Raw genomic sequence first — 27,521 nt, 5'->3', positions numbered from 1 at the left:
TATGAGATCAAACTCTTTTTTTTAACCCAGTTATTACCCATAACAGAAAATAACTAAAATGTCAGGCATGGGGATTCTTATGCAAGTGATGGGTAAACCATGTAGAAGAATATTAATGTACTTTCAAAAATTATTAATAATGAGTTTTAGCTATGTTGGGAAATGCTACAAAGTTAATAAAACATCAGGACACAAACATATATGTCAAAAGTTTCAGCTGAAGGGATCGTATTGCCCATTGATGAAGACAGAGCCCAGGCTCCTGAACCCCAGTGAGTTCTACTCTTGAGCAAGTTACCTGAACTCCCTAAGTCTCAGTTTTGTCATTTGTCAAAAGGAGATCATAATAAGACCAAACTCATAGTGTGAGTATGAGGATTTGATGATGTAACACCCATAATAAATCAGTTATACATGATAGCATTATTGCAGCATTATTAAATACACAGAAATCCATGCAAAAGCCTAAAAGCAATATGCTGATGTTATTTTGGTTGCTTTGGAGTGAAGGGATTATAAGGTTTTCTGCCTCTTTGCACTTACCTGAACCTTCTAATTTTTCTACCATGAGGCCATGTACTTTTCTAACTAGGAAAAAAAAATCGTTTTTGAGTTATGAATGTATTTCTCAACATCTGCATAATTGCATCCTTCAGCCTTCTCCTACTAGCTAACTCCAACCAGATTATATCAAGTTCTTGGTTAACCTTTTTTCAGTGATATCTAAAGATCTTTGGGACTTCAAAGTCACTTGTGGACTACAAATATGGCAGAAGGAAAGGAAGCTCACATTTATTTAGTGTGTGGAGTTTGTCAGGTGCTTGACTAGGAACAACATTTCATCCTCAATGCTGTGACCTTCTACTTTGTAAATTATGAAAGCATAGTGCCCAATTACACTTTACACATCTCCATGGCACCACACAATCAAGAAGTAACAATAAATACATACATAAATAAAGGAACTGCCTCCCTTTTCCTCCACCACTGTCCTTCTTAAAGTCACGGTACCAAGGTATCACCCTGTATGGTCTCTAAGCCAAGATCTAAGGACACACCCAGTCTGTCAATGTATCAAAAGGCACTCCATGGTTTGCCCATGAAAATTCCAAATTTTGCATTTTTATTCCAAAGCTGATCTAAAAACTTACTATAAGCATATTCAGGATCTGGCCAACCACGGTGAAACTACTGTTCCAGGGTTCAAGGCCGTGTCTCTGTGTTTACATGGTTGCAATGGCACAAGTGATGACCTACTGAGAAGACAGTCTCTGTGCTGGTTGCAAAGCAACCGCAAATCCACCTTTCTATACTCTGCTTTGGGGGGCTTTGAGTGAAGGCAATAGTAGGAGGCCAGAAGACTGGAAGGCAGCCTCCCCCACGCCTGTAGATGCCAATAACCCAGTCGCCTCCCCTGGTTCCCCTTCAGCCATTAGCATCCCCGAGTTCCCTTGGTACTCTCTTCCCCAGTCCTCCAACACTGTTTAACCTGTTCCTCGTGCTAGATACATCCCTGTAAATAACTGGTGTGGTTTCTGATTTCCTGATTGGATGGACCCAGCTCATACAAAACAGCATGTATTTCACAGTATACCAACTTTCAAAAGTTGTGGTAAAATATACATAACGTAAAAAATGACCATTGTAGCCATTTTAAGTGTGCGGTCCATTGGCACGAAGTACATTCACATTGTTGTGCAGCCATCCCCGCCATCCACCTCGAGAACTTTTTCACCTTCCCAAACTGAAAGTCTGCACCCATGAAACACTGACTCCTCAGTCCCTCCTCCCCTCAGCGCTGGCAGACATCATTCTACTTTCTCTCTCTAGAGAGAGAGAACCACTCTGGTGCTGCATAGAAGTAGAGTCATGCAGGGTGCCTGGGTGGCTCAGTCAGTTGAGTGTCCGACTTCGGTTCAGGTCATGATCTCGCGGTTTGTGAGTTCGAGCCCCGCATCGGGGTCTGTGCTGACAGCTCAGAGCCTGGAGCCTGCATCCAATTCTGTGTCTCCCTCTCTCTCTGCCCCTCCCCCGCTCATACTCTTTCTCTCTCTCTCTCTCTCTTCTCTCAAAAAGACAAAAAAAAAGAAGTAGAATCATGCAGTATTTGTCCTTCTGTGTTTGGTTTATTTCACTTAGCATGTTTTCAAGGTTCATCCATGTTGCTGCATGTATCGGAATTTGCTTTCTTTTAGCTCACCAAACCCCACACCCGAAAAACAAATAACCCAGTGAAGAAATGGGCAGGAAACATGAATAGACACTTCTCTAAAGAAGACATCTGGATGGCCAACAGGCACATGAAAAGATGCTCAACGTCGCTCCTCATCAGGGAAATACAAATCAAAACCACACTCAGATAACACCTCACGCCAGTCAGAGTGGCCAAAATGAACAAATCAGGAGACTATAGATGCTGGAGAGGATGTGGAGAAACGGGAACCCTCTTGCACTGTTGGTGGGAATGCAAGTTGGTGCACCCACTCTGGAAAACAGTGTGGAGGTTCCTCGAAAAATTAAAAATAGACCTACCCTATGACCCAGCAATAACGCTGCTAGGAATTTACCCAAGGGATACAGGAGTACTGATACATAGGGGCACTTGTACCCCAATGTTTATAGCAGCACTCTCAACAATAGCCAAATTATGGAAAGAGCCTAAATGTCCATCGACTGATGAATGGATAAAGAAATTGTGGTTTATATACACAATGGAGTACTACGTGGCAATGAAAAAGAAGGAAATATGGCCCTTTGTAGCAACGTGGATGGAACTGGAGAGTGTGATGCTAAGTGAAATAAGCCATACAGAGAAAGACAGATACCATATGTGTTCACTCTTATGTGGATCCTGAGAAACTTAACAGAAACCCATGGGGGAGGGGAAGGAAAAAAAAAAAAAAGAGGTTAGAGTGGGAGAGAGCCAAAGCATAAGAGACTCTTAAAAACTGAGAACAAACTGAGGGTTGATGGGGGGTGGGAGGCAGGGGAGGGTGGGTGATGGGTAGTGAGGAGGGCCCCTTTTGGGATGAGCACTGGGTGTTATATGGAAACCAATTTGACAATAAATTTCATATATTGAAAAAATAAATAAATAAATTGTCTCTAAAAAATAATAAATACTGAAGTTAATGCCAAAAAAAAAAAAAGAATTTGCTTTCTTTTGAAGGCAGAATTATATTCCATTCTATTTACGTACCATACTTGGTTTACTCATTCAGTTATTGACAGACACTGGGGTTACATCCACCTTCTGGCTATTATGAATAATGCTGCTATGAACATGGGTGTGCAAGTATCTCCTTGAATTCCTGCTTTCTGTTCTTTTGGGGATATATCTAGAAGAGAATTGCTGGAGCATGTGCAAATTCTCTGTGTAACTTTTTGAGGGACCACTACATTGTTTTCCACCACACCGTACCATTTTACATTCCCCCCAGCAATGGACCACGATTTCAGTGTCTCTGCACCCTCACCAAACCTCATTATTTTCTGTTGTATTTTTGGTAACAGCCGTATCAGTGGGTGCAAAGTGGTATCTCACTGTGGTTTGGATTTTCGAATGTCCCTATTGATGAAGGATTCTGCCTGGTGTCTAAACTTTGAAAGTAGTGGGTCTCAAACTGGAAATCCTTGGGTTCTTCTACTTGGGTTCCTTCTACCATAAGGAATACATTCAAGTGGAATCAGCAGGGCCTAAAAAAATGCTGACAAGCATTACATTCAAGATACATCAAATGGTGTGCCTGGGTCGCTCAGTTGGTTAAGCGTCCGACTTCGGTTCAGGTCATGACCTTGCAGTTGTGGGTTCGAGTCCTGCGTCGGGCTCTGTGCTGACAGCTCAGAGCCTGGATCCTGCTTCGGATTCTGTGTCTCCCTCTCTCTCTGCCCCTCCCCTGCCCATGCTCTGTCTCTGTCTCTGTCTCTGTCTCTCTCTCTCTCTCAAAAATAAATAATAAACATTGAAAAAAATTAAAATTAAAAAAAGATCCATCAAATGCACATGCTAGTTCTCTCACTCAGAATGACTTCTTTAAAATTTTAAGTTGTCACAAAAGACCTCTGACTCAATTCAGGGGTATAGTGCTGAAGACCAAGCTCCGAAGTCACTTGATAGTGAGCAGGAAGTAGTTTGTTATGTAGACTACTCACATATATGTTAGGATTAACATTTGTTAAAGTGAATCTTAAGCTTTCTTTTTCTTCCTTTCTTCTTTCCTTCTTCCCTCCCTTCTTCCCTCCCTCCTTCCCTCCACTGAGGTCATCATCTGGTTGTTCCTGAGTTCAAGCCCTGCATGGGGCTCTGCACTGACAGCATGAAGTCTGCTTTGGATCCTCTATCTCCCTCTCTCTCTCTCTCTCTCTCTCTCTGCCTGACTCCAGCTTGTGCTGTCTCTCTTTCAAAAATAAACATTAAAAACATAAAATTAAAAATTAAAAAAAAATTAAAAACCAGTGGAGAGCAATTCAGATTAGAAGAGATTTAAGAAGTCTAACAATCAAATGTGAGAAGTGGTTTTAATGGATCCTGGTTTGAAAAGGAAAAAGAGCTACAGAAGACATTGTTGGATAAACGGGGAAAGTTCGATATGGATGGTGAAATAGTTATTAGGGAATCGCTCTTAATTTTGTTAGGGCTGCAAATGGCATGGTGTCTCTTCAGGACAAATCTCTTAACTTTTTGAAGCTACAGAAAATACTGTATTGGTACAATATCATCGTGACCGCCATTCGCCTGGAAACTGGGAAGCTGAAATCAAGATTGCAGAATGTTTAACAATCTCTGAGGCTCAGGGGTGGGCATGGGCATGCTTACTGTAATATGCTTTCTCCATATTAAAAAATGTTCATAGGGGCGCCTGGGTGGCGCAGTGGGTTAAGCGTCCGACTTCAGCCAGGTCACGATCTCGCGGTCCGTGAGTTCGAGCCCCGCGTCGGGCTCTGGGCTGACAGCTCGGAGCCTGGAGCCTGTTTCCGATTCTGTGTCTCCCTCTCTCTCTGCCCCTCCCCCGTTCATGCTCTGTCTCTCTCTGTCCCAAAAATAAATAAAAACGTTGAAAAAAAAATTTAAAAAAAAAATGTTCATAATAAAAAGGCTCAATAAATAAATAAATCTGAGAGAGATTTGCATAATGCACTTTTTAAAAAACTGAGAGCATGACAAAAATTTTACACTGTCTAAAAAAGGTAAAGAGGGGCGCCTGGGTGGCTCAGTCGGTTGAGCGTCCAACTTCAGCTCAGGTCATGGTCTCGCAGTTCGTGAGCTCGAGCCCCGTGTTGGACTCTGTGCTAACAAACAGCTCAGAGCCTGGAGCCTGCTTCAGATTCTCTCTCTCTCTCTCTCTCTCCACCCCTCCCCTGCTCATGCTCTGCCTCTCTCTGTCTCTCAAAAATAAATAAATGATTTAAAAAAATTTAAATAAAAAATAAAAAAAAAAGGTAAAGACATTTCTGAGTACCAATTAGTTTAAGTAATCTTAATTTGGAAATTTATCTAAAAAGCACTAGAAATTACCTAGAGGTCTATAACTATGTAAACATGCCTATTTTTGAAATATGCTTTAAAGACCTAAAACTGATGAGCCCCCTTGAATTCCTCAAGCCAGCTCAGCTCAACCTAAAGCAAAAGAGATCCCTTCAGAGTGAAATCAAATGTGACACATTGCACGATAAATGACAGTCTAACATGGATCTGAAATCCAAAAGTAAAATGTCCAGCTGTTAGTTTGCCTCTACACTCCATATACTATCACATTTCTGATGGTGAAAACGGCTGTATTTTTCCCCTTGAAGATAGAAAATAAACTGAAAAGGCGATGGGAAAACCAAGATCTCCTGCAGTAGAGGAAGAGATTCAATTTCTCACCATTGAAATAAAAACAGGCCAGGCCAAAATGGGGGTTCTTTTCTCTTTTGCTTTAGGGAGGTTTACAAATATTAAGACATGACATAATAACGCAAGACATACGGCTGAAAACAACTGAAAGTGTTATTTTACTGAAATACTATGAACCTAAACATGGGGAAAAATCTCCTGAGCCTCACCTTTTGCTACTTTATTTACTGTTATTATTAGAAATAATACATTTTCTAATAGGCCCTGCTAATTCCACTTGAATGTATTCCTTATGGTAGAAGGAACCCAAGTAGAAGAACCCAAGGGTTCCCAGAAGAACTCAGATACATTAGAAATAATACAAAAGGTCCTTGTATGTGAATATACACACCATCACCTTGCCTTCTACTTAAACGCCTACACATTTCAAAAACTATTACTTATTTGGGGCACCTGAGTGGTCTGGACGTTCGAGTGGTCGACTCTTGATTTCGGCTCAGGCGATGATCTCACAGTCATGAGATTGAGCCCCACACGGGGCTCTGTGCTGACAGCACGGAGCCTGCTGAGGATTCTCTCTGTCCTCTCTCTGCCCCTCCCCTACTCACGCATGGGTACACTCTCTCTCTATCAAAATAAGTAAATCAACATTTAAAAAAACCCAAAACTAATACCTGTTCAAAGAATTATAATTCTTTGTCATTAAATTTTCACAACTCCTATTTCAACCCTGCAGTGCGTATTTCAATGATTTATCTCTTTGAGCTTATAGTTAACATGATATTGATGAGTTCTAATGTAAGAGAAATTAAATGGAAATAAATAAGAATGTCATGCAATGGCTTTTCTGGAGACATCAAATTCTAGATTTTGACAATAGCCCCAAACACCTGCCATCTCTCTTTCATTCCTTCCTCTCAGATTTCTTTCCTTTTCCTTCCCTTTCCCAGAAACATCGGGACAACCAAGACCTGTATCATATTTTTCTCCGTTCTCCTATGTGGTCTTGAAGCAAAGCAAGAAGATACGGGCGTGGCTGGAGCCATTTATACCTTGTCTTCCCCAACTCGTACTGAAGGCTTGCTCACAGAAGTATGGACAATCCATTACTCTGGGACTCACCGACGGCATGACAGGGCCGGAGCATGGCCAACAGGAGTCACATCATCCCTTTGGTTTCCTAGCCTTATTTTCTACATACAACCCTTATGCAATACCTTTGCACAGTGATAATAGTAAGCCAATAACCTCAAAAGGAACTCTGCGTTTTGTCCCCTCACCCCCAGGGTGTCTGACGACATGTATTACACAGCTTGATATTGTATCCCAAACAGGTGAGCGTGCCCCGCTCACCCAGATTCCAAGAACACCAAACCACGTGGACACAATTTCACCCATATTCTCGCAGATACCTGGGAATGATAAATGCGACAAGAAATAGACTACTTCTGTGTATCACTTGAATTCACCTGGTGGAAAACAGTCTGACCAGAATGTAAACATGCTCAGACACAAGCCAGACTTCCTGGAAGGGCATCGGGAGAGCACAACTCAGCAATCCATAGACTTCCTTCAGTGCTTCTGGCCCAACCTACCTGTCTTAAGTCCAGAGTGATTGTGACCCAGTGATATTCTCTCCCGTTTTGAATACTGGGGCTTTGCCACCAGTTGTTGGTCCCATCGATTGCATGGGATATTGGGTGGCGTTCTGCGAAAAGAAAAAATATAGGCGTTCCTCTCAGCTCTTTAAAGTTTTTGACTTCCCAATGGCAAGGCTAGTGGACATGAGTGGCAGTGAAGGTGAACACAACGTTCGGGACTCCTAACAGAAGCCTTCAGTCATCATTTCTAGAGGTACCAGTGCCCAAGGGCACTTCCGAATAGGAGCGACACTTGCCTTTGGGGTTGGCGCTGTCCGCGTCGCAGATCCGGCACTGTGCGTTGCGCACGGGTCGACCGGGCACGTGCTCCACAAGCTTGCAGGACATCTCGGGCCCCCGCTCCCCACAGGTGGCGTTGGTGCTGATGTGCGCGTTGCTGGCAAGATTGAGAATGGCAGGAAACAGCCCTGAAAGTCAGGATTCACCAAGTCAGCTCAGCCAATTGAAATCGAAAGAATGGGATTACTTCACCTCACTCTGCAGGTGACTCAAAAAGAGATTTTGAAGTCTGTGCGCTGAGGGAAGGAAGCCTTACACCGAGCAGCACATACGGCAGATTCATTTATATGAAATTCTAGGACAGGCAAAATTCATCTATGAGGAAACAATCGGAACAGGCAGTTGCAGGGGCTGGGAATTGATTGGGGGGGTGACACGAGGGAGCTTCGGGGGGTAATGTTACATTCTACATCTCGATAAAGGTTTGGATTACACAGACGTGCTGTCATGAAAAATCACAGAAGGCACAAGTCTACAGTGTGGGTAGGTTTGAGTATTTCACTGTATGTACACCTTACCTGAAAAACAAAAAAGAATCAAACAAATATTGACGTACGTGCTTAAAAGTTTAAGAGCAGGGGTGCCTGGGTGACTCAGTCGGTTGAGCGTCCAACTTTTGGTTTTGGCTCAGATCATGATCTCACGATTTTGTGAGTTCGAGCCCCCAAGTTGGGCTCTGTGCACTGATCACGTGGAGCCTGCTTGGGATTCTCTCTCTCTCTCTCTCTCTCTCTCTCTGCTCCTCCCCCACTCATGCCGTCTCTGTCTCTTTCAAAATAAATAAGTAAAGTTTATTAAAAAAAAGTTTAGGACCAAAGCATACTGATATCTAAACTCACTTTGAAATGCACCAAAAATGAGCTGGGTTGATGGACAGAGATGGAATACAGGTGGTGGAGAAAGAGTAAAATGTTCATTGTAGGATCTGGGTGGGAGGAGAGGTGTTCATCGTACAATTCTTTCCACTTCTCTGATTGAAAATCTTCACAATAAAATGTTGGGATAATAGGTGTCAAGACAAGTTTCAAATGATCCAATGCATGTATCTGCCAATGAAATTCAAACACCTTTCACTTAAAAGAAGGGCACCCATTCTCTGTCCGGCTTGTTCCCGCTGCCTCTGCCAGAACTGACCTGGTCTTTCCCGTAATCATCTAGGATTTTCCCTGCCTTCTCCTTTTTCTTTACTGCCTATTTTTGTTGGTGAATAAGAGTTTACAACACTATGATCCAGGTTTCAAAATTCTCTTCAGTTCAGTAATGATCTTTGCCTTTGTACACTCCTTTTTGTCTTGAGTGATTTTTATCTTTAAGCAACTGGTCCAAACTATTCAGAAAACAATTTTTGGATGACTGTGGGAGGCAGAATTGCTTTAGGGTCTTTGGAAACTTGGCTGTATCTTGTTAAAAGAAGATAAGAGCAGTGAAGATTCCATAAAGATCGAGAAACAATGGTGTACAGGACACTGAAGAGGCATTCTACCTAAATGACTTTGTGTACTGAGACACAAAACTTCAGTGAGGGGGCAGGGGGATGTTAGCTAAGGGAGGTTTCTCTAATTTACTCGAGGTTGATCTCAGATCACAGGAGATAATCTTTTCTTTATAAAGAACAAAGAGTCAATGTTTTCTCTGCAATGTTTCTTTTCCAGTAAAATCTGAAAAAGCACAATATAATCTTAGTAATATAGAAGGAGTTCATGTGTTCAATTTTTATTTAGGTAGTGCCTAATGTTTTCAATGAGCTTTTCTAATATAGATATCGTAATCACTGAAATTACAAAATTCAAATGGTGTTTTTAGTAAGAGTTACTGCATTAAAAAAAATTACTATGCATCTATTTAAAAATAGATGCCACAGGGGCATCTGGGTGGCTCAGACAGTTGAGCATCTGGCTTCGGCTCAGGTCGTGATCTCGCAGTTCATGAGTTCAAGCCCAGCATCGGGCTTTATGCTAACAGCTCAGAGCCGGGAGTCTGCTTTGAATTCTATGCCTCCCTTTCTCTCTGCCCTCCCCTGCTTGCTCTCTCTCTCTCTCACTCTCAAAAATAAATAAATAAACTTAAAGATAAATTAAAAAAAAAAAAAAGATGCCACATAAAACAGAACTACCTGTCAATAGTGTTCTATCCCAGGAGAATGGCCTTGTTCAAGTCAAGAGGCCCTTAGCCTCTCAATAGAAAATAGTTATTGAATGTTTATGTTCCAGATCATTACTCCTAATTGTGAAACACAATGCACACTTATATCCTATGCAATATTTAATATGTTATATATTTTTTCACTGTGAACTTAAAGTTGGTTATTTTTATCATATTCCTTTAAAGGGGATTCTTTTTTAATTAAAAAGGCTTTGTGAAGAAACTGATGAATTGTTATGTGTAATTATGCACTTCCCTAAAGTATTATTTTTATCCACCAGTAGTTAGACACTTACATTTTATGTACTGATCTGGTTCCTAAACCAGATTCTTGCGTGTGGTATTTACATGGTAGGAGGAGCTGATATTTATTCTGTTTGGTGCTGAGGTAAATATTCATTTTCTCCATCCTTTAGGAGATTACCATTAGAATTACCATTCTAGTAATCTGGTTTGAATGTATCTTAGGAGGCATTTAAAATACAATATGGCTGGGGCACCTGGGTGGCTCAGTCGGTTAAGCATCCGACTTCGGCTCAGGTCACGATCTCACAGTCCGTGAGTTCGAGCCCCGCGTCGGGCTCTGGGCTGATGGCTCGGAGCCTGGAGCCTGCTTCCGATTCTGTGTCTCCTTCTCTCTCTGCCCCTCCCCCATTCATGCTCTGTCTCTCTCTGTCCCAAAAATAAATAAAAAACGTTAAAAAAAAATTTAAAATACAATATGGTTTGGGGTCCCTGGGTGGCTTAGTCAGTTAAGTGTCTGACTCTTGATTGCGGTTCAGGTCATGATCTCACAGTCATGGGATTGAGCCCCAAGTCGGGCTCCATGCTGAGCATGGAGCCCGCTTCAGATCCTCTCTCCCCCTCTCTCTCTCTGACCCTCTCCCCTGCTTTTGCGCTCTCTAAACAAACAAACAAAGATAAGAAAAAGAATAAAATGCAATATGATTTTAAACACTGGTGTTTTATCCCTAGAGCTAAAACGATATTTTTCTGGCTCTATACCACATGTATGCATTTAGATCTGCAGTACAATCAACTCTATCCATTCCCTTGGCACAGATTAGCCAAGCAAGAAAAAGAAACCAAGGTCATGGGAACTGATTTAGCAATGCGTTTCTCTATTGACAAATACTTCGCATGTTGACTTAGCAAGTGCTCCCACTTCTTCACACCCCCCCCCAAGTGCTCCACATCAAGAGAACTCCCCGCTTCCTGCCCAGGGGTCCCTCCCACTCTGGAGAACCTCGGTGGCCTTGAGTTACAGGGGGCAGCTAAGAGTGGTGAGGGCATATGCTCTCTGTACTCAGAAGTCCCTGCTCCAAGTCACTGATGCAAAGAAGCACAAACCTTGTGAAGGTAAACTGAACAGAATTTGGTTGAATAATATCTCAATTATAGTAATCAGCATCAGGTAGTTCTTTGTACTAGATAGGCTTTAAATTTTTTTCATGCTTATTTATTTATTTGTGAGACAGAAAGAGACAGCTTGAGCAGGGGAGGGGCAGAGAGAGAGAGAGAGAGAGAATCTCAAGGAGGCTCTAAGCTTTCAGCACAGAGCCTAATGTGGGGCTCGAACTCATGAAATGGTGAAATCATGACCTCAGCTGAAGTCGAGTTGGACACTTAACTGACTGAGCCACCCAGGTGCCCCTGTACTAGATAGGTTTAAAGAATTTCTGTATGTCCTTACCTTGCTGGTATCATACATACACTTTTAATACAAGAAAAATAAATTCCTTCATTAGTATGTTTGAGTAGAAAAACCTTTAAATCGTTTTAGTGCCATAAAAACATCCTGGCTGTCTTTCACTAAAACTAATCTTTCTTCTCAGATAAACTAATGTTTGAAGAAAAAAAAACAAAAACGATTCACTAAACATTATTCCTTGCATGAATACATTTACTTTCACTTCACAGTTATAAAATAATTACTGTTCCCTATTGCATATGACCGCATCTGCTAGAAGAAGAAAAAAAGGAATACACACTAGAAAAAGCATGTGTTAAAAATAATTTTTTTAAGGGGCGCCTGGGCAGCTCAGTTGGTTAGGCATCCTGACTCTTGATCTCGGCTCAGGTCTTGATCTCAGGGTTGTGGGTTCAGACCCCGTGTTGGGTTCCATGCTGGGTGCAGAGCCTACTTTAAAAAAATAATATTAATTTTTTTTTTTTTAAAAAACACCTCAGGTTGCTGAATCATTTCAAAGACCACTGAAATACCTCAGTAAAGGGAAACTACCCAAGCTTCAAGTTGGAGGAGGGACAGGAAATCAAAGGGTGAGAAAGGGCCTCGGGATCAAGAATTTAGCAAGAGCAAACGTTTGATTTTATGCATAAAAATCAAAGGCAGAATGAAGGCTACAGTAGGATACGTATGTTACACAGTTTTCCCATTCCCTAGCCATGGACTTAATAAATTAGACTATACATTTTTGTTGAGAGACATTATTTACTTTAGTTAGTGTTCCTGTAATACTAATCTGTATTTTTCTCTCATTCAGTGGGACACACAATGGAATCATTTCTCTATGTGTGTATTTAGCCAGTAGCTAATATAAAGCCAAACTCCACTGAGCATGAAATAAATTCCTTCTCATTCACCGGTGTTTTTTTTTTTTTTTTTTTTTTTTTTTTAATTCCCTTTCCTCACAGCCTGAGTACATATGGCCTTCTTAAATGCATTTTAGGACTTGTCAATCTAATGGAAATTCCCTTATTAATATGAAGTAAAAAATAAAACTAAAGACAACTGCCGCAAGCTGGCAGGCAACAATGCTACTACATATAATTACCCAAGTTTTCATCTGAGAGACTTCCCGATAGCTTAATAATTCATTGTTAGAAGTTTCCAGATGTTTTTCTCAGCAGCAAATATTGTTGCTGCGTTAAAACCGGAGTATCTAAAATGCTGACTACCCTGAAGCTAATTGCAACATCTTTTTCATCAATATTTCTCAAATGATTCAGGGTCGGTGGTTGAGGGCCTTAATGCATTTGTGTGTAAGAAAAGCATGAGTTTTTCCAGTGAGGTTTGTTCTCTGCTTTGGAAAAAGAAAAAAAACAGTTTTGAGTTCTATATAATGCTAGTATATGAAGCTATACTAATCCATACTCAAAACCAATGTGATATCCTGAAAAGAAAATGATCTGTAATTCTTAGTTAAGGAGTCTAGGGCAATAATTTCAGATCCTTTTCTTCCCCAGAATGGAATTAAAAATTATGAAAATTTTATGGGGTTGAATAATCAAAGTGGCTTTTGCTGTCAGGAGTTTTTATTTTGAAAAAATAATCAAAGCTATTTATTTGATCATGGAGAAATTTGGAAAAATAAGAATGTAAGTTCCTGAATTGAGAAATTTGTGATTTTTTTTTTTTAAATTCAAATCCATTTTGTTCTCCATTTACTCTAACCTCACCCATTTAACCAAGTAAACTTCTATAAATAAATAAATTAGAGAAGGCTAGTATTAGAAATAAACCACTCTGGGGAGCCTGGGTGGTTCAATTGGTTAAGCATCCATGTTCGGTTTAGGTCATGATCTTGTGGTTCATGGGTTTGAGCCTCACATCAGGCTTTGTGCTGACAGCTCGGAGCCTGGAGTCTGCTTCTGATTCTGTGTCTCCCTCTCTCTCTGCCCTTCCCCTGCTCATGTTCCGTCTCTGTCTCTCTCTCAAAAATATATATTTTAAAAAAAATTTTTTTTAATTAAAAAAAGAAAGAAACTACCCTGTTTGCCAGCACTCTTTGAATCATGGTAGTTGCCTGGTTGACCAATAAAAACAGCACCTCTAACAACGACAAATGGCATCATTCAGAGAAAAATTCTGGAAGGATCTAACACTATTCCAGGATAATAACATCAATGTATTCTAATAACTTAATATCCAGGTTAATAGTATTAAAGTATTCTAATAACTTGAATTTTAGGGAGATGATGATTTCACTTTTAGTAATGTATCCACATGAGTCCAAAGAAGCAGGTGAGGATGTTAGGTTAAGTTCAATAAACTTTCCGTGAGAATCTCTTAGGATCAAAGCACTAAGGCAGGCACCCCCTCTGAGACACCAGGATGCCAGATCTGGGCTGTTCCTAACCCTGGGGCTCTCACAATCAGGAGGGAAAAACAGGCATCTACTCACAGATTCTAGTAAGAATAATATTTAAAATGCAGCAATATTTTAAAACATATTAGAGAAGAGAGTCTAGAACAAGAAATGCAGTTAGGGATAATCCAGGCAGATGGATGAGGGTGTGTACCCAGGCAAAGGCAGGTCTAAAATCCTTTCCCAGCTCTTCTTGTTAGTTTTCAAATCAATTTCAATTTCCTTCCCTTTGCATATTTCATATAACCCTTCATGCCCTACTCACCCTTCAAGCTAAGCTCTGATCTTTCCCGAATCCCAGGCTAATATAGATGTTCTTCTTTTGCCCTGTTCCCATCTGCACTCAGCATTTACACCAGTTCCCATCTCTCTCCCACTTTTCTCCCCTCACTATCCATTCTCTGAAAAATAAAAACAACTCTGATCAATCTGTGGGTTACTTTGGGGTAGAACCATATCCTACTTGCCCTAAGTTTGCCTCTGGCTCATGTGAATGCCCAATAAAGTCCGAATGGAAGAATAAATAAATGAAGGAAGGAATGCTCTCTCACTACTAAGTGCACAGAACTGGGAGACTAAATCTAGACTCTTTTCCTGGTTGCATTTCTACATGCCTTTATGTCTTCAGGCACATCAACCTCTCAGAGCCTCTATTTCTTCAACTATTTTTTTTTTTACTTTTTTTAAATGTTTATTCATTTTTAAGAGGCAAAGAGAGACATAGCATGAGTGAGCGGGGGTCAAAAAGAGAGGGAGACACAGAATCTGAAGCAGGCTCCAGGCTCTGAGCTGCCATCAAACAGCCTGACACGGGGCTCGAACCCACGCACCGTGAGATCATGGCCTGAGCCGAAGTCAGATGCTCAACCAACTAAGCCACCCAGGCGCCCCTTCAACTATTTTTTTTAAGTTTGTTTATTTATTTTTGACAGTGGGAGAGATAGGGTGCAGGTGGGGGAGGGGCGGAGAGAAAGGGACACAGAGGATCCCAAGCAGGTTCTGTACTGTCAGCACAGTGTCCAACATGGGGCTCCATCCCACGAACTGTGAGATCATGACCTGAGCCAAACCAAGGGTTGGACGCTCAACTGACTGAGCCACCCAGGCATTCCAATTTCTTCAACTATTAAATGAGTATTTTTATGAGCCCTTTTTTCTAAGTTATTATGATTCTGGAATTTTACCTCAATAGATTATCAGGTAAATTTGTCCACCATTCTCTTTCCCACTATTTGGAAAATGAAGTAAGAAAAAATTTTCTCCATTCAATGTACAGAAAGGCAAAGAGAAGTAATTTGGTAATTCTTTTATCATTTTGGATAAAATAACCAAAAAGAGGGCCACCTGGATGGCTCAGTAGACTAGGCATCCAACTTGCATTCAGATCATGATCTCATGGTTCGTGGGTTCCAGCCCCACATCAGGCTCTGTGCTGACAGCTCAGAGCCTGGAGCCTGCTTCGGATTCTGTATCTCCTTCTCTCTCTGCCTCTCTCCCTGCTCACACTCTGTCTCTGTCTCTCAAAAAATAAATAAATGTTAAAAAAAATTTTTTTGTAAGAATTCAAAAGAAATATAAACTGGCTTTCTTTTTCTTTCTCTCTCCCTTTCTTTCCTTCTTTCTCTTCTCTTCTCTCCCTCTCTCTCTCTACTTTCTGCTTTCTTTTGCTCCTTTGGGAGTCACTCCTCAGAGCTTTGGCTCTCAAGAGGAGAAGGAGAGAAACAAATGATGTTTCATACAACCTTGATCATAAGTCAGAGAACTCACAGAGGCTGGCTTTGCTTCTGATCTATGCCTATGACAATAGCACTTTCTTGACTCTTGCCTACTCCCCAGTGTATAAATCTACATCATGTGGAATTTTTCCAAAACAAGTTCTACTTAATATGGCATGTTTAATGTCGACCTTGTACACGTTCAGGCTTAAAATGGAAATGTCCACTCCAATCATGTATTTTCTGTCAATTCTATTAGAATGGAAAGCCTATTACAATCACCACTACTTATGAAAGGCAGTGTTTGGGTAAGGAGGAAGAACATGGACTTCTGTATCACAGCACCATGGATGTGAATTATAAGTCTACCAGTTGCCAGCTGTGTGGCCATGGCTGAGTGGCTTTATGTCTCAGTGCCCTTATTTGTGCAATGAGAAGAGCAGTGCCTAGGAACTTCTGTGAACATTGAATGAGATTATGGGTAAGATATAATGTATTAGGAGCTCAATTAAGAGTTGTTCTTATTATTTGCATATTGTAAGTAGATACCACTAATATCAGTTTCCTCAAATATAGTTAGACTTACATGGTTATAATTCATGTATTTGAGTCTCTGTTTCTCTGATTTGATTTTTAGATGAAATAGCAGGCTTGTCTTCCAGGGTCACTGAGTATGAGAAGTATCTGCCTTTAAACAGAAGAGACACATTCAGCCCAGAGTGATGTGCATCATGAATGACACACGGAGGAAAGAAACCCAGACTCTCCAAGGCAGGGACTCACTGCACAGAAGGCTGAGCAGGACTGCTCACTCTATTCACACTTGACCCCCTTCCCTCCTCCCTTTCTTCCTTGCTTACTGTTCCTTCTGATGTTGCTTTGGGACACTGGGTGGTCATAAATCCCTGTAAGTTAAATGCACATTTGTAAATCACAATCTTCTCTCATTGTCCTAGGAGGTGACAAGGGAAGACGTCTCTGAAGAGGTGACGTTTGCACAGTTATGCAAAACGTGAAGAGTTAGCCATGCTAACTCCTGGGGCAGCGCTATACTTTAATATACTTGGTTTTCTTTGTAGTATGCACTTATGTAGCATGCACTTTATGCACTTAAAAACATGCTAAGAATAGGCCCGTTGGCTTTGCCAAAGGGACCCGTTGGTACCAAAAGGCCAAGAAGCCAGGATGGGAAAGTGCTCCTACTAAAGTGTTGTGAGTCAGGGGCTGGTGTCATAGGTCACTCTTAGTCTCTTTTCCCTACCTCTTCACCCCTGCATCTAGTCCATCTTTGGACAAAGGCAGCCAGGAGGTTCCCTGCCCTTCTGATCCAGGTGGGTCGTGAAGGTGAGTGAGAAGAGCCCCGGCCAAGCCAAGAGTTAATGTCCTGCTCAGGCGAAGTCCCAAGTGACCTGACCAGGTGGGCCTGACATGGCGCCCGCCTCCAGCTCCAGGGCACTGAGTGGAAAAGGAGCTCTTAATGTCATCCAGGCTGCCTGGGCCAGGAGATGAGATGCCCTGAGGAAACCAACATAAGCTTTCATGACATCTTTCCTCCCTCCAAGGGAATGAACCCACCCTCATAAAGTTATCACGTGATTTCTTGCATTTGCCATCGGAGCTTATTTTCAGGGACACGTTCTCCAATGCTGAGGACCGTGGGCATATGTGAAAGAGTGGGGGAAAGAGTGAAGAGGGTTTAACTTGAAATTACTTACAGTAGCACATCCCCAACCCCTAAAATGTGTTCAGGAGGCTACTTACCAGTTGTGGCAAAATGCACCTCACCTTAAATGTTTTTTTTCCAGAAAACAACACAAACATCCCTGCAGGTTATGAATTAGTGTATATGAAAAATAAGCATACGTGAAACTATTTCCCCACTTTTATTTGTGACTTATCAGCAATTGTCAGAGGCTCCTTAGAACAACTGGTTCCTTCCTCTTCTGTTCCTTTCCCCCGGGAAACCTACAACCATGTGTTCGTAACAGGAACACACCATTGAAAGAAACTCTATTTCAAGTTATTTATCCTAAATTAAAAATCATTTTAATCACTAGTAAGTGAACTTGTTTTGTATGCGAAATACCGTTATTCTCAGAACTTCGAAATAATATACTATCATGGCTAATGTTGAAATGTGCAAAAGTCTTGCTTGCTTAGTGTTAAACAGGGCTTTTGCTTCCAATGCGAATTATTCAAAAGTGACCAGTTATCTTATTTTCTCGAAAATCTCACACTTGGGAGCATTTTTAAATGAAGACAACTTGGGGTCCTCCCTAGGCTGGGAGCCCTGTCAGCTCAAGACAGAAACAGGGCAAATGGCTCCCCGCCCACAGCTCCTCCTCCTTCAAAAGCAAATACTTGGGTTTTGGACTACACCAATTTAATCATTGATGGCTGTTAGTAAAAGAAAAGCTTTAAGATATTCTAGAGATTCCAAGGCCCTTTCCAGCTCAGTGGGGGAAAAAGAGGGGGAGGAGCGGAGAGAAGGAGAATGAAAAAGAAAGACCCTACATAATCAGTGAGGGAAAAGTCAAATCCAAACTCCTGGGAGCTTGGCATTTAACACAGTTGACTTTTTTTTGTCTCACATGGGAAGATGAAGAGACGTTTAATCTCAGAAAAACTAGAGGGGGTGGTGAGCTAAAGGCCTTCTCAGGGTTTTGCTGAGTTCCATTTCCATAGCAATGGACTCAAGGTGTCCTTGACAAAGACAGAGGTTTTCACTGTTAAGATAAATAAGCAGAATGAACCAGCTGGGCACAAACACCCTCTGCAGAAAACAGAACCTTATCGGGATCCACCCACTCCTCCCACAAAGGCTTGTTTAATGCTTATATTCCACGACATTGTGGTTTTTGATTCAGCATAATAGTTCAGTTGCAGAGACAAAAACTAGAATTCATTCATCAGGAAGTGTTTTTCTCTTTGGCTGCCAAGGGCAGCAACTTAAATACCTGTGGAAAACATTATTGCATTTAGGCAACACACAAAAGGTCCTCAACGCACACACATATTTTGAAATCTTCCGTCTGGTTCCCACTGCCCTGGAAAGGCACGACCACTCCTCCTCCCCTTCCAGATCCTTACAGGGGTGAACTGACTGAAAGGAAAGTCAAAAAGCAAGTATGGCCTTTAAGTTCAATATTGCCAGCCTGCTGAATTAAAATGCAGTCACATTATACTTCGCTTATTCACGTATAATGTGTGCGAGGTTTATATCATTTGTTTAAGTACCTAAAAACATCAATTAATGCAACATTTTCTCACCGGCCAAATGCTTCCAAAACCCATCAACTTTTCTACACACCCTTCGAGGTCTTTATTATTTGTTTCTCCTTCTTCTGCCTCTGCTGTGCTCTGTGACACAAATTTTCCTTGCTTCTGCTTTAAAACTTTGGCAAGTCTGTTGAGGAATGTGCCCCCAGTCACTTCCAGGATGTGTGATCAGTGCCTTCCCCCCTGGTTTAATGCTCTGCTGAAACCATCCTGAAAGGTTTCAGAATTTAAACAAAGAGCCCCCTATTTTCATTTTGCCCTTCCTCTCCATGGGCCCAGCAGTAGCATCAATCGAGGCTTGTCCTCACAAGTGTCCATGTACCTCTGATGAAACCATTTGGCATTCAAAGCCACCACCTGTAACTGAACACCAGTACGATGACCCCAAAGTGGCTGGATCCACCAGATTACAGCTCTTTTTATTCCAGTACATTCCGACAGGGACATCTCACAAACAAAGAAATCATTTGAGATATCTCCCACCTTGGAGACCAACCAGAGACAAATACATTTAACACCCAGAGTAAACACTCCAATCAAAAGTACACAGACTTTCATGATCTTGGTAGCATTCTCACTGGGATTGATAATCCTGTGTTTTCTCAGGTCCAGCACCATTGTTTGTTTCTGAAATCAGGCTCTTTCAATAGATGAAATCATACCTCTTTCAATAGATGTATATGTTTAAGGTGATCATTTCTCTCTCTCTTTTTTTTTTTTTTTCAAAAAGCTGTTACTAAGTCAAGGATGTGTATAAGAATTTCATTCACTGTCTCTCCTGTTCCTTGCCTCACATTTGTTCTTCACTCACCTTGAACTGGGATTCCGTTCCTTGAAGTCACTAAAAGTGCCCTTTTCGAGGGCATCAACTTCCAACCCTGCCTGCAGCTCACCTTCAGTTTACTTGACCTTGCAGGAGCTTCTGCCAAAACTGACCTTCCCCTCTTCCTTAAACCCTATCTTCTTTTAGCCTCCAACCTACTACAGACCCCCATTCCCCCTGTGTCACGGTAATTTGGTCACTCCCTGCGGGTTATCCTAGCGCACCTTAGGAACTGATTTCCTATGGAAAGCCCAAGATGGCCTAGGAGCATTCTCATGGGGAAAAAGGGGAAGCAGTGTACTTTCCCAAAAAGCTACCTTGAAAACAAGAGAAGCAACCTAAAGTATATTGAACTGAGAGCAGACACTTGGGTTTTCCACATCGTGTTCCCAATGCTTCCTTGTTAACGTTATGAATCCTAATCGAGATATTGATATAAAAAGGCATCACATATATGGGACATGAATGCGTGGGGTTGTGGAATGAGTGGAATCTCAGGTGGCCAAAATAAAACCAGCAGAAGTTTAATAGGGATAAAGGTAGGACCCTGCACTTTCCCCCACAAAATCCACCTGCAAGTATGGGATAAGCTTGGCGAAGGTGGAAAAGATATTACGGTTCCTTGTGATAGGTATACACAATACGAAAACAGTACTCTGAAAAAAGTTACCAGATCTAAGGTTGAATTAATAATGCCATGTTATTGAAGACAGAAGAGAGGGCACCTGGGTGACTCAGCTGGTTAAGCATCTGACTTGGTTTCAGGTCATGATCTCACAGTTTGTGGGCTTGAGCTCCGCGTTAGGCTCTGGGCTGATAGTTCAGAACCTGGAACCTGCTTCAGATTCCGTGTCTTCCTCTCTCTCTGCCCCTCCCCTGCTCATGTTCTATCTCTCTGTCTCTCAAAAATAAAAAAACGTTAAAAAAAAAAAGACAGAAGAGGACGCTTAGCATCCGCAAATGTGATCATTATAATTTAGCTACGCACAAGATATTCGAAAGCCATTCTGCACTGGACTGTGCAAAAGGAGTTGAGAATTACAACAGTACTTCTCCAGCTTTTACATGCATAGATCACCTGGAGATCACCTTAAAAATGCAGACTCCCACTGCAGATCTGAGGTGGGTCTGGGATGCTTCATGGCTGAGCCTCTCCGGGGCTGCTGTTCTGGATTCAAGAGATTAAATGATCTCTTGGGTTGTTTCTAGCTCTCATACCACTCTGGGGTTGGCTAATTCAGCCAAGCCTTGGCATAAAGATCAGCAGACTAATTAGTAAGATCATGTTTCCTCCAGGAGTTTTCTGTCACTACTTCAACAGAACCCCAGACTCCCCATCCTGCATTCACGTCTTGGAGGCGCTGAGCAGCTATTTCTAGAGGGAACGGGGTGCTTCAGTTAAACAAAGGCTTTTGGCTTACTGTAAAGAGAAGCAGAATCTTCAAGAGTTCCCCAACTGAAGACACAACAGATGAACAAAAAAGTTCAAATGAGCATCAACCAGTGAAATCTATTAAAGCAAACCAGTGGCTTGATTCCTCTGTCCTGTTCCATGCGAATAATCTGCCACTGTCCTGCTTCAGTCATATTGCAAACAATATGTTGAAGACACAGTGAAATGCTTACAATATAATGTTAAAATTTTAAAGAAGAGGGGGGCCTGGGTGGCTCAGTCAGTTAAGCGTCTGACTTCGGCTCAGGTCATGATCTCACTGCTCGTGAGTTAGAGCTCCGCATCGGGCTCTGTGCTAACAGCTTGGAGCCTGGAGCCTGCTTCAGATTCTGTGTCTATGTGTCCCTCTGCCCCTCCTCTGCTCAACCTCTGTCTCCCTCTCTATCAAATATAAAGAAACATTAAACAAATTTTTTTTAATTTAAAAGAAGGATATTTACTTGGCATGGTCTAACTCTGATGGAGAGTCACCCTCTAAGCCTGAATCCTGCAGGTTGCTGGGCACTCTGACCAGGTGTCTTTTCACAGAGGCCTGTGCGGAGGGCTTTGCACAAGGTGGGGAGGGGTGGGTTGGAGAAGACAGTGTGACATCTCTTCCCTGGCTGCCTTGGAACCTTGCATTTGAGCTTCCGGGAGAAAATGTAGGTCTAGGTGACAGAAGGATCAGGAAGAGTTTTCAAGAGCACCTCCGAAGGCACAGGCAGGGCCATTCAAAGAAGGTGGGGCCAGCTCCCCATTGCGGTGAAGAAAACAGGTGGAGATAGGTAGGGAAGGTCAAGGAGACACAGTTCATCACTACAGCAGTACCCTTTTTTGAAAAAAGTTTATTTAGTTTGAGAGAGAGAGTGTGTGTGTGCATGAGCAGGAAAGGGGCAAAGATAAAGGGAGAGAGAGAATCCCAAGCAGGCTCCACGCTCAGTGCAGAGACTGACATGGGGCTCAATCTCATGAATCACAGGATCATGGCCCAAGACGAAATCAAGAGTCAGATGCTTAACTGACTGAGCCACCCAGGTACCCCATATTAACCCTTTATTTTTTAAGTTCTTCTCTATATTGTATTTTATCATGATATTACAGGCAAGGAAAATTTACTATATCTCCACACGTTAGTAATGAGGAAACCAGAACCCAGATTCTGGGTTAATAGACTACTACTCTCAAATAAACCACATTGATATACATCTTCTGTAGCACATTTTCTTTTAGAACAAATGAGTAAAAACCAAATGGCCCATCTTTACTCTCCACTGTGGCCTACACAGGTTTCCCATTCTAAGTATCTTGGTTCAAGCTCAAGTTGCAGGGTCCACACAGTTTTCCGTTTCCTCAGCCCTCACCTTCTCAGTCCTTCCCTCCCCTTCCCACACCTTAGCACAGACCTCCCTCTGTGTTTCCTCCACACCTCTGGCTCTCTCTCCAAAGAAGTTGGCAAGTTTAGGGGGCCTCATTTGTGTCAGGAGAATGTTAGCCCTTCTTCCAACTTCTGGGACCACGCTCCCAGGCTGCCAATACAGCACTTCTTTAAATGTGGTGTTCATTTCCTCGTGGGGATTGCATTTCCCAGAGTTCCCTTTCACTTGCATATGCTGACAATTAGTCAAACTGAGGATCCAAACTGAAGTTTGACTCACGATGAACATCTACTTAAGTATAAATGGTAACAGGTCTAATATCTGAAATTTACTTTAAGATACTTCAGTATAGGGGCGCCTGGGTGGCGCAGTCGGTTAAGCGTCCGACTTCAGCCAGGTCACGATCTCGCGGTCCGCGAGTTCGAGCCCCGCGTCAGGCTCTGGGCTGATGGCTCGGAGACTGGAGCCTGTTTCCGATTCTGTGTCTCCCTCTCTCTCTGCCCCTCCCCCGTTCATGCTCTGTCTCTGTCTGTCCCATAAATAAATAAAAACGTTGAAAAAAAAATTTAAAAAAAAAAAAGATACTTCAGTATAAAGACTGAGACAGTGTGTGTGTGTGTGTGTGTGTGTGTGTGTGTGTGTGTGTGTGTCTTAGGTTAAACTACCCAGATGCAGCTAGTGTTAAAGTGGGTGAGGTTCCTCTGGGGGGTAGTCAGCTCATACTCCAGTTAGGAAGACTGCTCATATTCCAGAGGTGCCCATCATAGATAGTGTTGTTATCTGTCTCCATCAACACCAGCATTTTGCTAATTAACAAGAAGTATATCAGAAATGGACAGAAAACTAGTGGGTTGCTAATGGCATGATAGGTAATAGAAATGGACTCTCAGGGCTCCTGGGTTGCCGAGTCAGTTGAGTATCCAACTCTTGAATTCGGTTCCAGTCATGATCCCAGGGGTGTGGAAAACATGCTCCGTGTGGAGCCTGCTTGAGATTCTCTCTCTCTGCCCCTCTCCCTTCTCCCACTTATGCATATGCACTCTCTTTCTCTCTTAAAAAAAAAAACAAGCAAGCAAGCAAGAAATGGCCTCTCACTGGTGGTGAGAGGAATCTATAAAAGTTAAAACATTTTAAGAGAGACTTCTGGCAATGGCACAATAGAGAGGTTGACAAATCCTCCCCCGAAAAGAAAAAAAAATGTAATTGGACAAAATGTTTAAAAACAACTGTTTTAGGACTCTGAAATCAACCAAAGACCAACAACAAATTGAGGAGTTATTCCTTATGAAAAGCTGCCAGGGTTTCAGGTTAAGACCAGCGGGCATGATTAGCCTTCTGCCCGGGCTGCTGAACCCTTACCCAGCTCTTCACCACCATGGTAGATTACCAGGGCAGTGCAAGCCTGGGCATCAGCAGCTTCACTGCTAGGGACTGATGGCTGACCCCATTTGGAGCAGAGAGTGGAAACACAATGATGCTGTCATAAAAATAGTAAATTCAACAGAAAACATATGAATGAGTGGGGATTGCTTGAGGTTTTGCTGGCCTGTGATTGCAGTCCCCGAAGTGCAAGCTACATCGAGCTGACCAGCCAAACACCTAACAGGGATGTCCTGGAAACTGAGTGCAAAGGAGGACTTGATCAGCTCCCCATACGTCCCAGATTTTTTTATTCGCAAAGAAGAAAATACTTAAGAAAATAATTTAACAAAAGAAATTTAAGACCAACACACTGCAAACTACAAAACATTTTTGAGAGAAATTAAAGAAGACCTAAATGAACAAAGAGACGGTTCATTTTTTTTAAGTAGACTTCATGCCCAGTTCAGACCCCAATGCAAGACTCAGACTCACAACCCTGATATCAAGACCTGAGCTGAGATCAAGAGTTGGACGCTTAACCAACTGAGCCACCCAGGCACCCCTGAAGAGATGTTTTTTTTCATAGATAGGAAGACTCAATACTATCAGACAGCAATTCTCCCCAAATTCATCTTTAGATTCAATCCACTTCCTATCAAAATCTCAGCTGGCATCTTTTGTAGAAATTGACAAGCTGTGGGGTGCCTGTGTGGCTCAGTCGGTTAAGCATCTAACTTCGGCTCAGGTCATGATCTCACAGTTCGTGAGTTCGAGCCCCACATCGGGCTCTGTGCTGACAGCTCGGAGTCTCGAGCCTGCTTCAGATTCTGTGTCTCCCTCTCTCTCTCTGCTCCTCCCCCACTCACACTCTGTCCCTCTCTCTCAAAAATAAATAAGCATTTTTAAAAATTAAAAAAAATAAAAAGAAATTGACAAGCTGTTACTAGTGGAAATGCAAAGGACCTGAAACTCTCAAAGCAATTTAGAAAAAGTAAACAAAATTGAATGTCTTACACTACAGATTTCAAAATTTACTATAAAATGAAAGTAATCCAGGCAGCATGGTGTTAGCATGGGAAAATACATATGAATCAATGGAACGAAATACAGTCTGGAAATATACACTCATACGTACGGCAAATTGATTTTTGGCAAAATGCCAAGGCAACTTTGTCTTTTCAACAAATGTTTGGGACTGTTGTATATCCATATGCAAAAAACAAATTTAGATACTGTCTCCTCACTGTACATAAAAGTTAACTCAAAATGGATCATAGACCTAAATGTAAGAGCTAAACGTTAAAACTTCTAGAAGAAAATAGAGGAGAAAATCTTTGTGACCTTGGATTGGGCAAAGAATTCTTAAAAATGACACCAAAAGAACAATCCGTAAGAGGAAAAAAAAAAAGATAAAATAGACCTAAAATAAAATTTTAAAAACTTTGGTGATTCAAAACACACTATTAAGAAAATCTAGGGGCTGGGTTAAATGGGTGATGGGCATTAAGGAGGGCACTCGTTGGAATGAACACTGAGTGTTATATGTAAGTGATGAATCACTGGGTTCTGCTCCCAAAGGCAAGACTACGCTGTATGTTAACTAACTTGAAAATTAAAAAAAAAAAATTTTTTTTAAATAGCTAGGGGCACCTGGTTGACTCAGTAGAGCATGTGACTCTTGATCTCAGTGTTGTAAATTTGAGTCCCATGTTGGGTGTAGAGACGACTTAAAAATAAAATCTTTAAAAAAATAAAGACAATAAAAACCAAAGACAAGTAATAATAAGCTGAGAAAAAATACTTTCAAATCACATTTCTGATAAAAGACTTGTATCCGGAAAATATGAAGAACTTTTATAACTCAATACTCCAAAAACAGAAAAACCCAATAAAAACTGGGCAAAACGTTGGAACAGGTATTTCACCACAGAAGGTATATGAATAGCTAGGAAGCACATGAAAAATTCTCAATGTCATTAATTATGAGGGAAATGCAAGTGAAAGCACAGGATACCAGTTCACAGCCACAAAAATGTCTCCAATCAGAAAGACAGACGATGTGCAGTGTTGGTAAAGATGTAGGGGGGCTGGAATTCTCATACACCACTGGTAGAAATGTAGAAATGGTGCAGCCACTTTGGAAAATAATCTCAGTCTCTTTAAAAAGTTAACATAAACTTCCCATATGACCTATATTCCGCTCTTAGCAATTTCACTCAGGAGAAATGAAACATGACTACAGGAGGACTTGAATGCTCATGTTTATAGCATTATTCCTAATAGCCCCAAAATAGAAATAATCAAAATTTCCACCAACTGGTGACTGGATTTAAAAAAAAATGTGGCTATGGGTGGCTCAGTCAGTTGAGCCTGATGGCTCCTGATGGGTGAGCCTAGGTGGCTCAGTCAGTTGAGCGTCCGACTCTTGATTTGGGCTCAGGTCGTGATCCCGGGGTCATGGGATAGAGCCCTGCGTTGGGCTCCTCGCTAAGCATGGAGCCTGCTTAAAATTCTTTTTCTTTCTTCCTCTCTCTCTGCCCCTTCCCCCACTCATGCACATTCTCTCTCTCTCAAAAAATAAATTAACGAAATTAAATTAATGTGGCTATCTGCAAAATGGAACAGTATTCAGCAATAAAGTATAACAAACTCCAGGTCCACCCCACAATCTAGATCAACCTAGAAAATACCATTTAAACAAAAGAAGATAGACATAAAAGAATATACACCGTATGACTCTATGCGTATGAAATTTCCAGAAAAGGCAAATCAAAAAGTACAGAAAGCAGATGATTGCTTGGGGCCAAGGTGAGGGTGAAGGTGGGGACTGAGTGGAAAGGAGCCTTTTGAAGTCTTGGAAATATTCCACAACAGATTGTGGCAATGACAGTACGACACTCTAAAAATTTACTTAAAAAAACACTGCACAGTACACATCCGATTGGTAGAATTTTATGGTATGTAACTATACCCCAATAAAACCATTAAAATATGTCGGAGTGTCTCCTCACCTTTGCATGTACAGGGTATAAAATCATGCAGTCTGTAGCCTTCATTCTGAGGATGGTGATGCCACCTGAGGACTGATCCCTAAAATGTCCTGGATCCAGACAGAGGCTTTGGAAGGTTGCATATTGCTTGATGCTGATTCAAGGAAGAAGTCTTAACACCCCAAAGGACAGAAAACTGTAATTCTATCAGATTCATTGGGTATGGCATTTTTTCTTACCTGACTGCTAATTACGGTATGTTAATAATGTATAATGTGTAAGCTGTGCATCTGACATCATATAGTGGGTTAGATTGCAGGGAGCAGTAAATTCTCATGTATCTCAGACTTCTCAGTGGGTACCATCATTCACCGAAAAAGAACCTAAGCATCTTGTGTAACAAAATCAACGTAGGGAAGTTCGTAACAGAAACCAAAGTGCTGCAAGTCACCCTCTTCAAAAGAAAACCCAGTGCAGCAGAAATGTAGTGGTGAATCAGTTCTCTTTCTGCTTATGG

At 41.7% G+C, this 27,521-nt stretch overlaps 1 protein-coding gene across 3 annotated transcripts in view; it reads right to left on the bottom strand.

Moving 5' to 3' along the window:
- Nucleotides 1-27,521, bottom strand: part of LAMA1 (laminin subunit alpha 1) — a 168,978-nt gene that overhangs the window by 129,677 nt on the left and 11,780 nt on the right. For 2 of the 3 annotated variants that reach the window (XM_086682493.1, XM_086682494.1), the window contains exons 2-3: nucleotides 7,734-7,904; nucleotides 7,432-7,544 (exon numbers count right to left, since the gene is read on the bottom strand). In XM_086682493.1, coding sequence (XP_086538619.1) covers nucleotides 7,432-7,544; nucleotides 7,734-7,904 — 284 coding nt within the window. Of the gene's footprint in view, nucleotides 1-7,431; nucleotides 7,545-7,733; nucleotides 7,905-8,615; nucleotides 9,281-27,521 lie in introns of those variants that run through there. The other variant, XM_086682495.1, reaches the window with a different exon arrangement.

The sequence above is a fragment of the Puma concolor genome, chromosome D3, assembly GCF_028749965.1.
Source record: "Puma concolor isolate L17-30 chromosome D3, mPumCon1.1.hap2, whole genome shotgun sequence".
NCBI lineage: Eukaryota > Metazoa > Chordata > Mammalia > Carnivora > Felidae > Puma > Puma concolor.
Note: the sequence above shows the minus strand (reverse complement) of the source record. Positions and strands in the feature narration are given on the sequence as shown.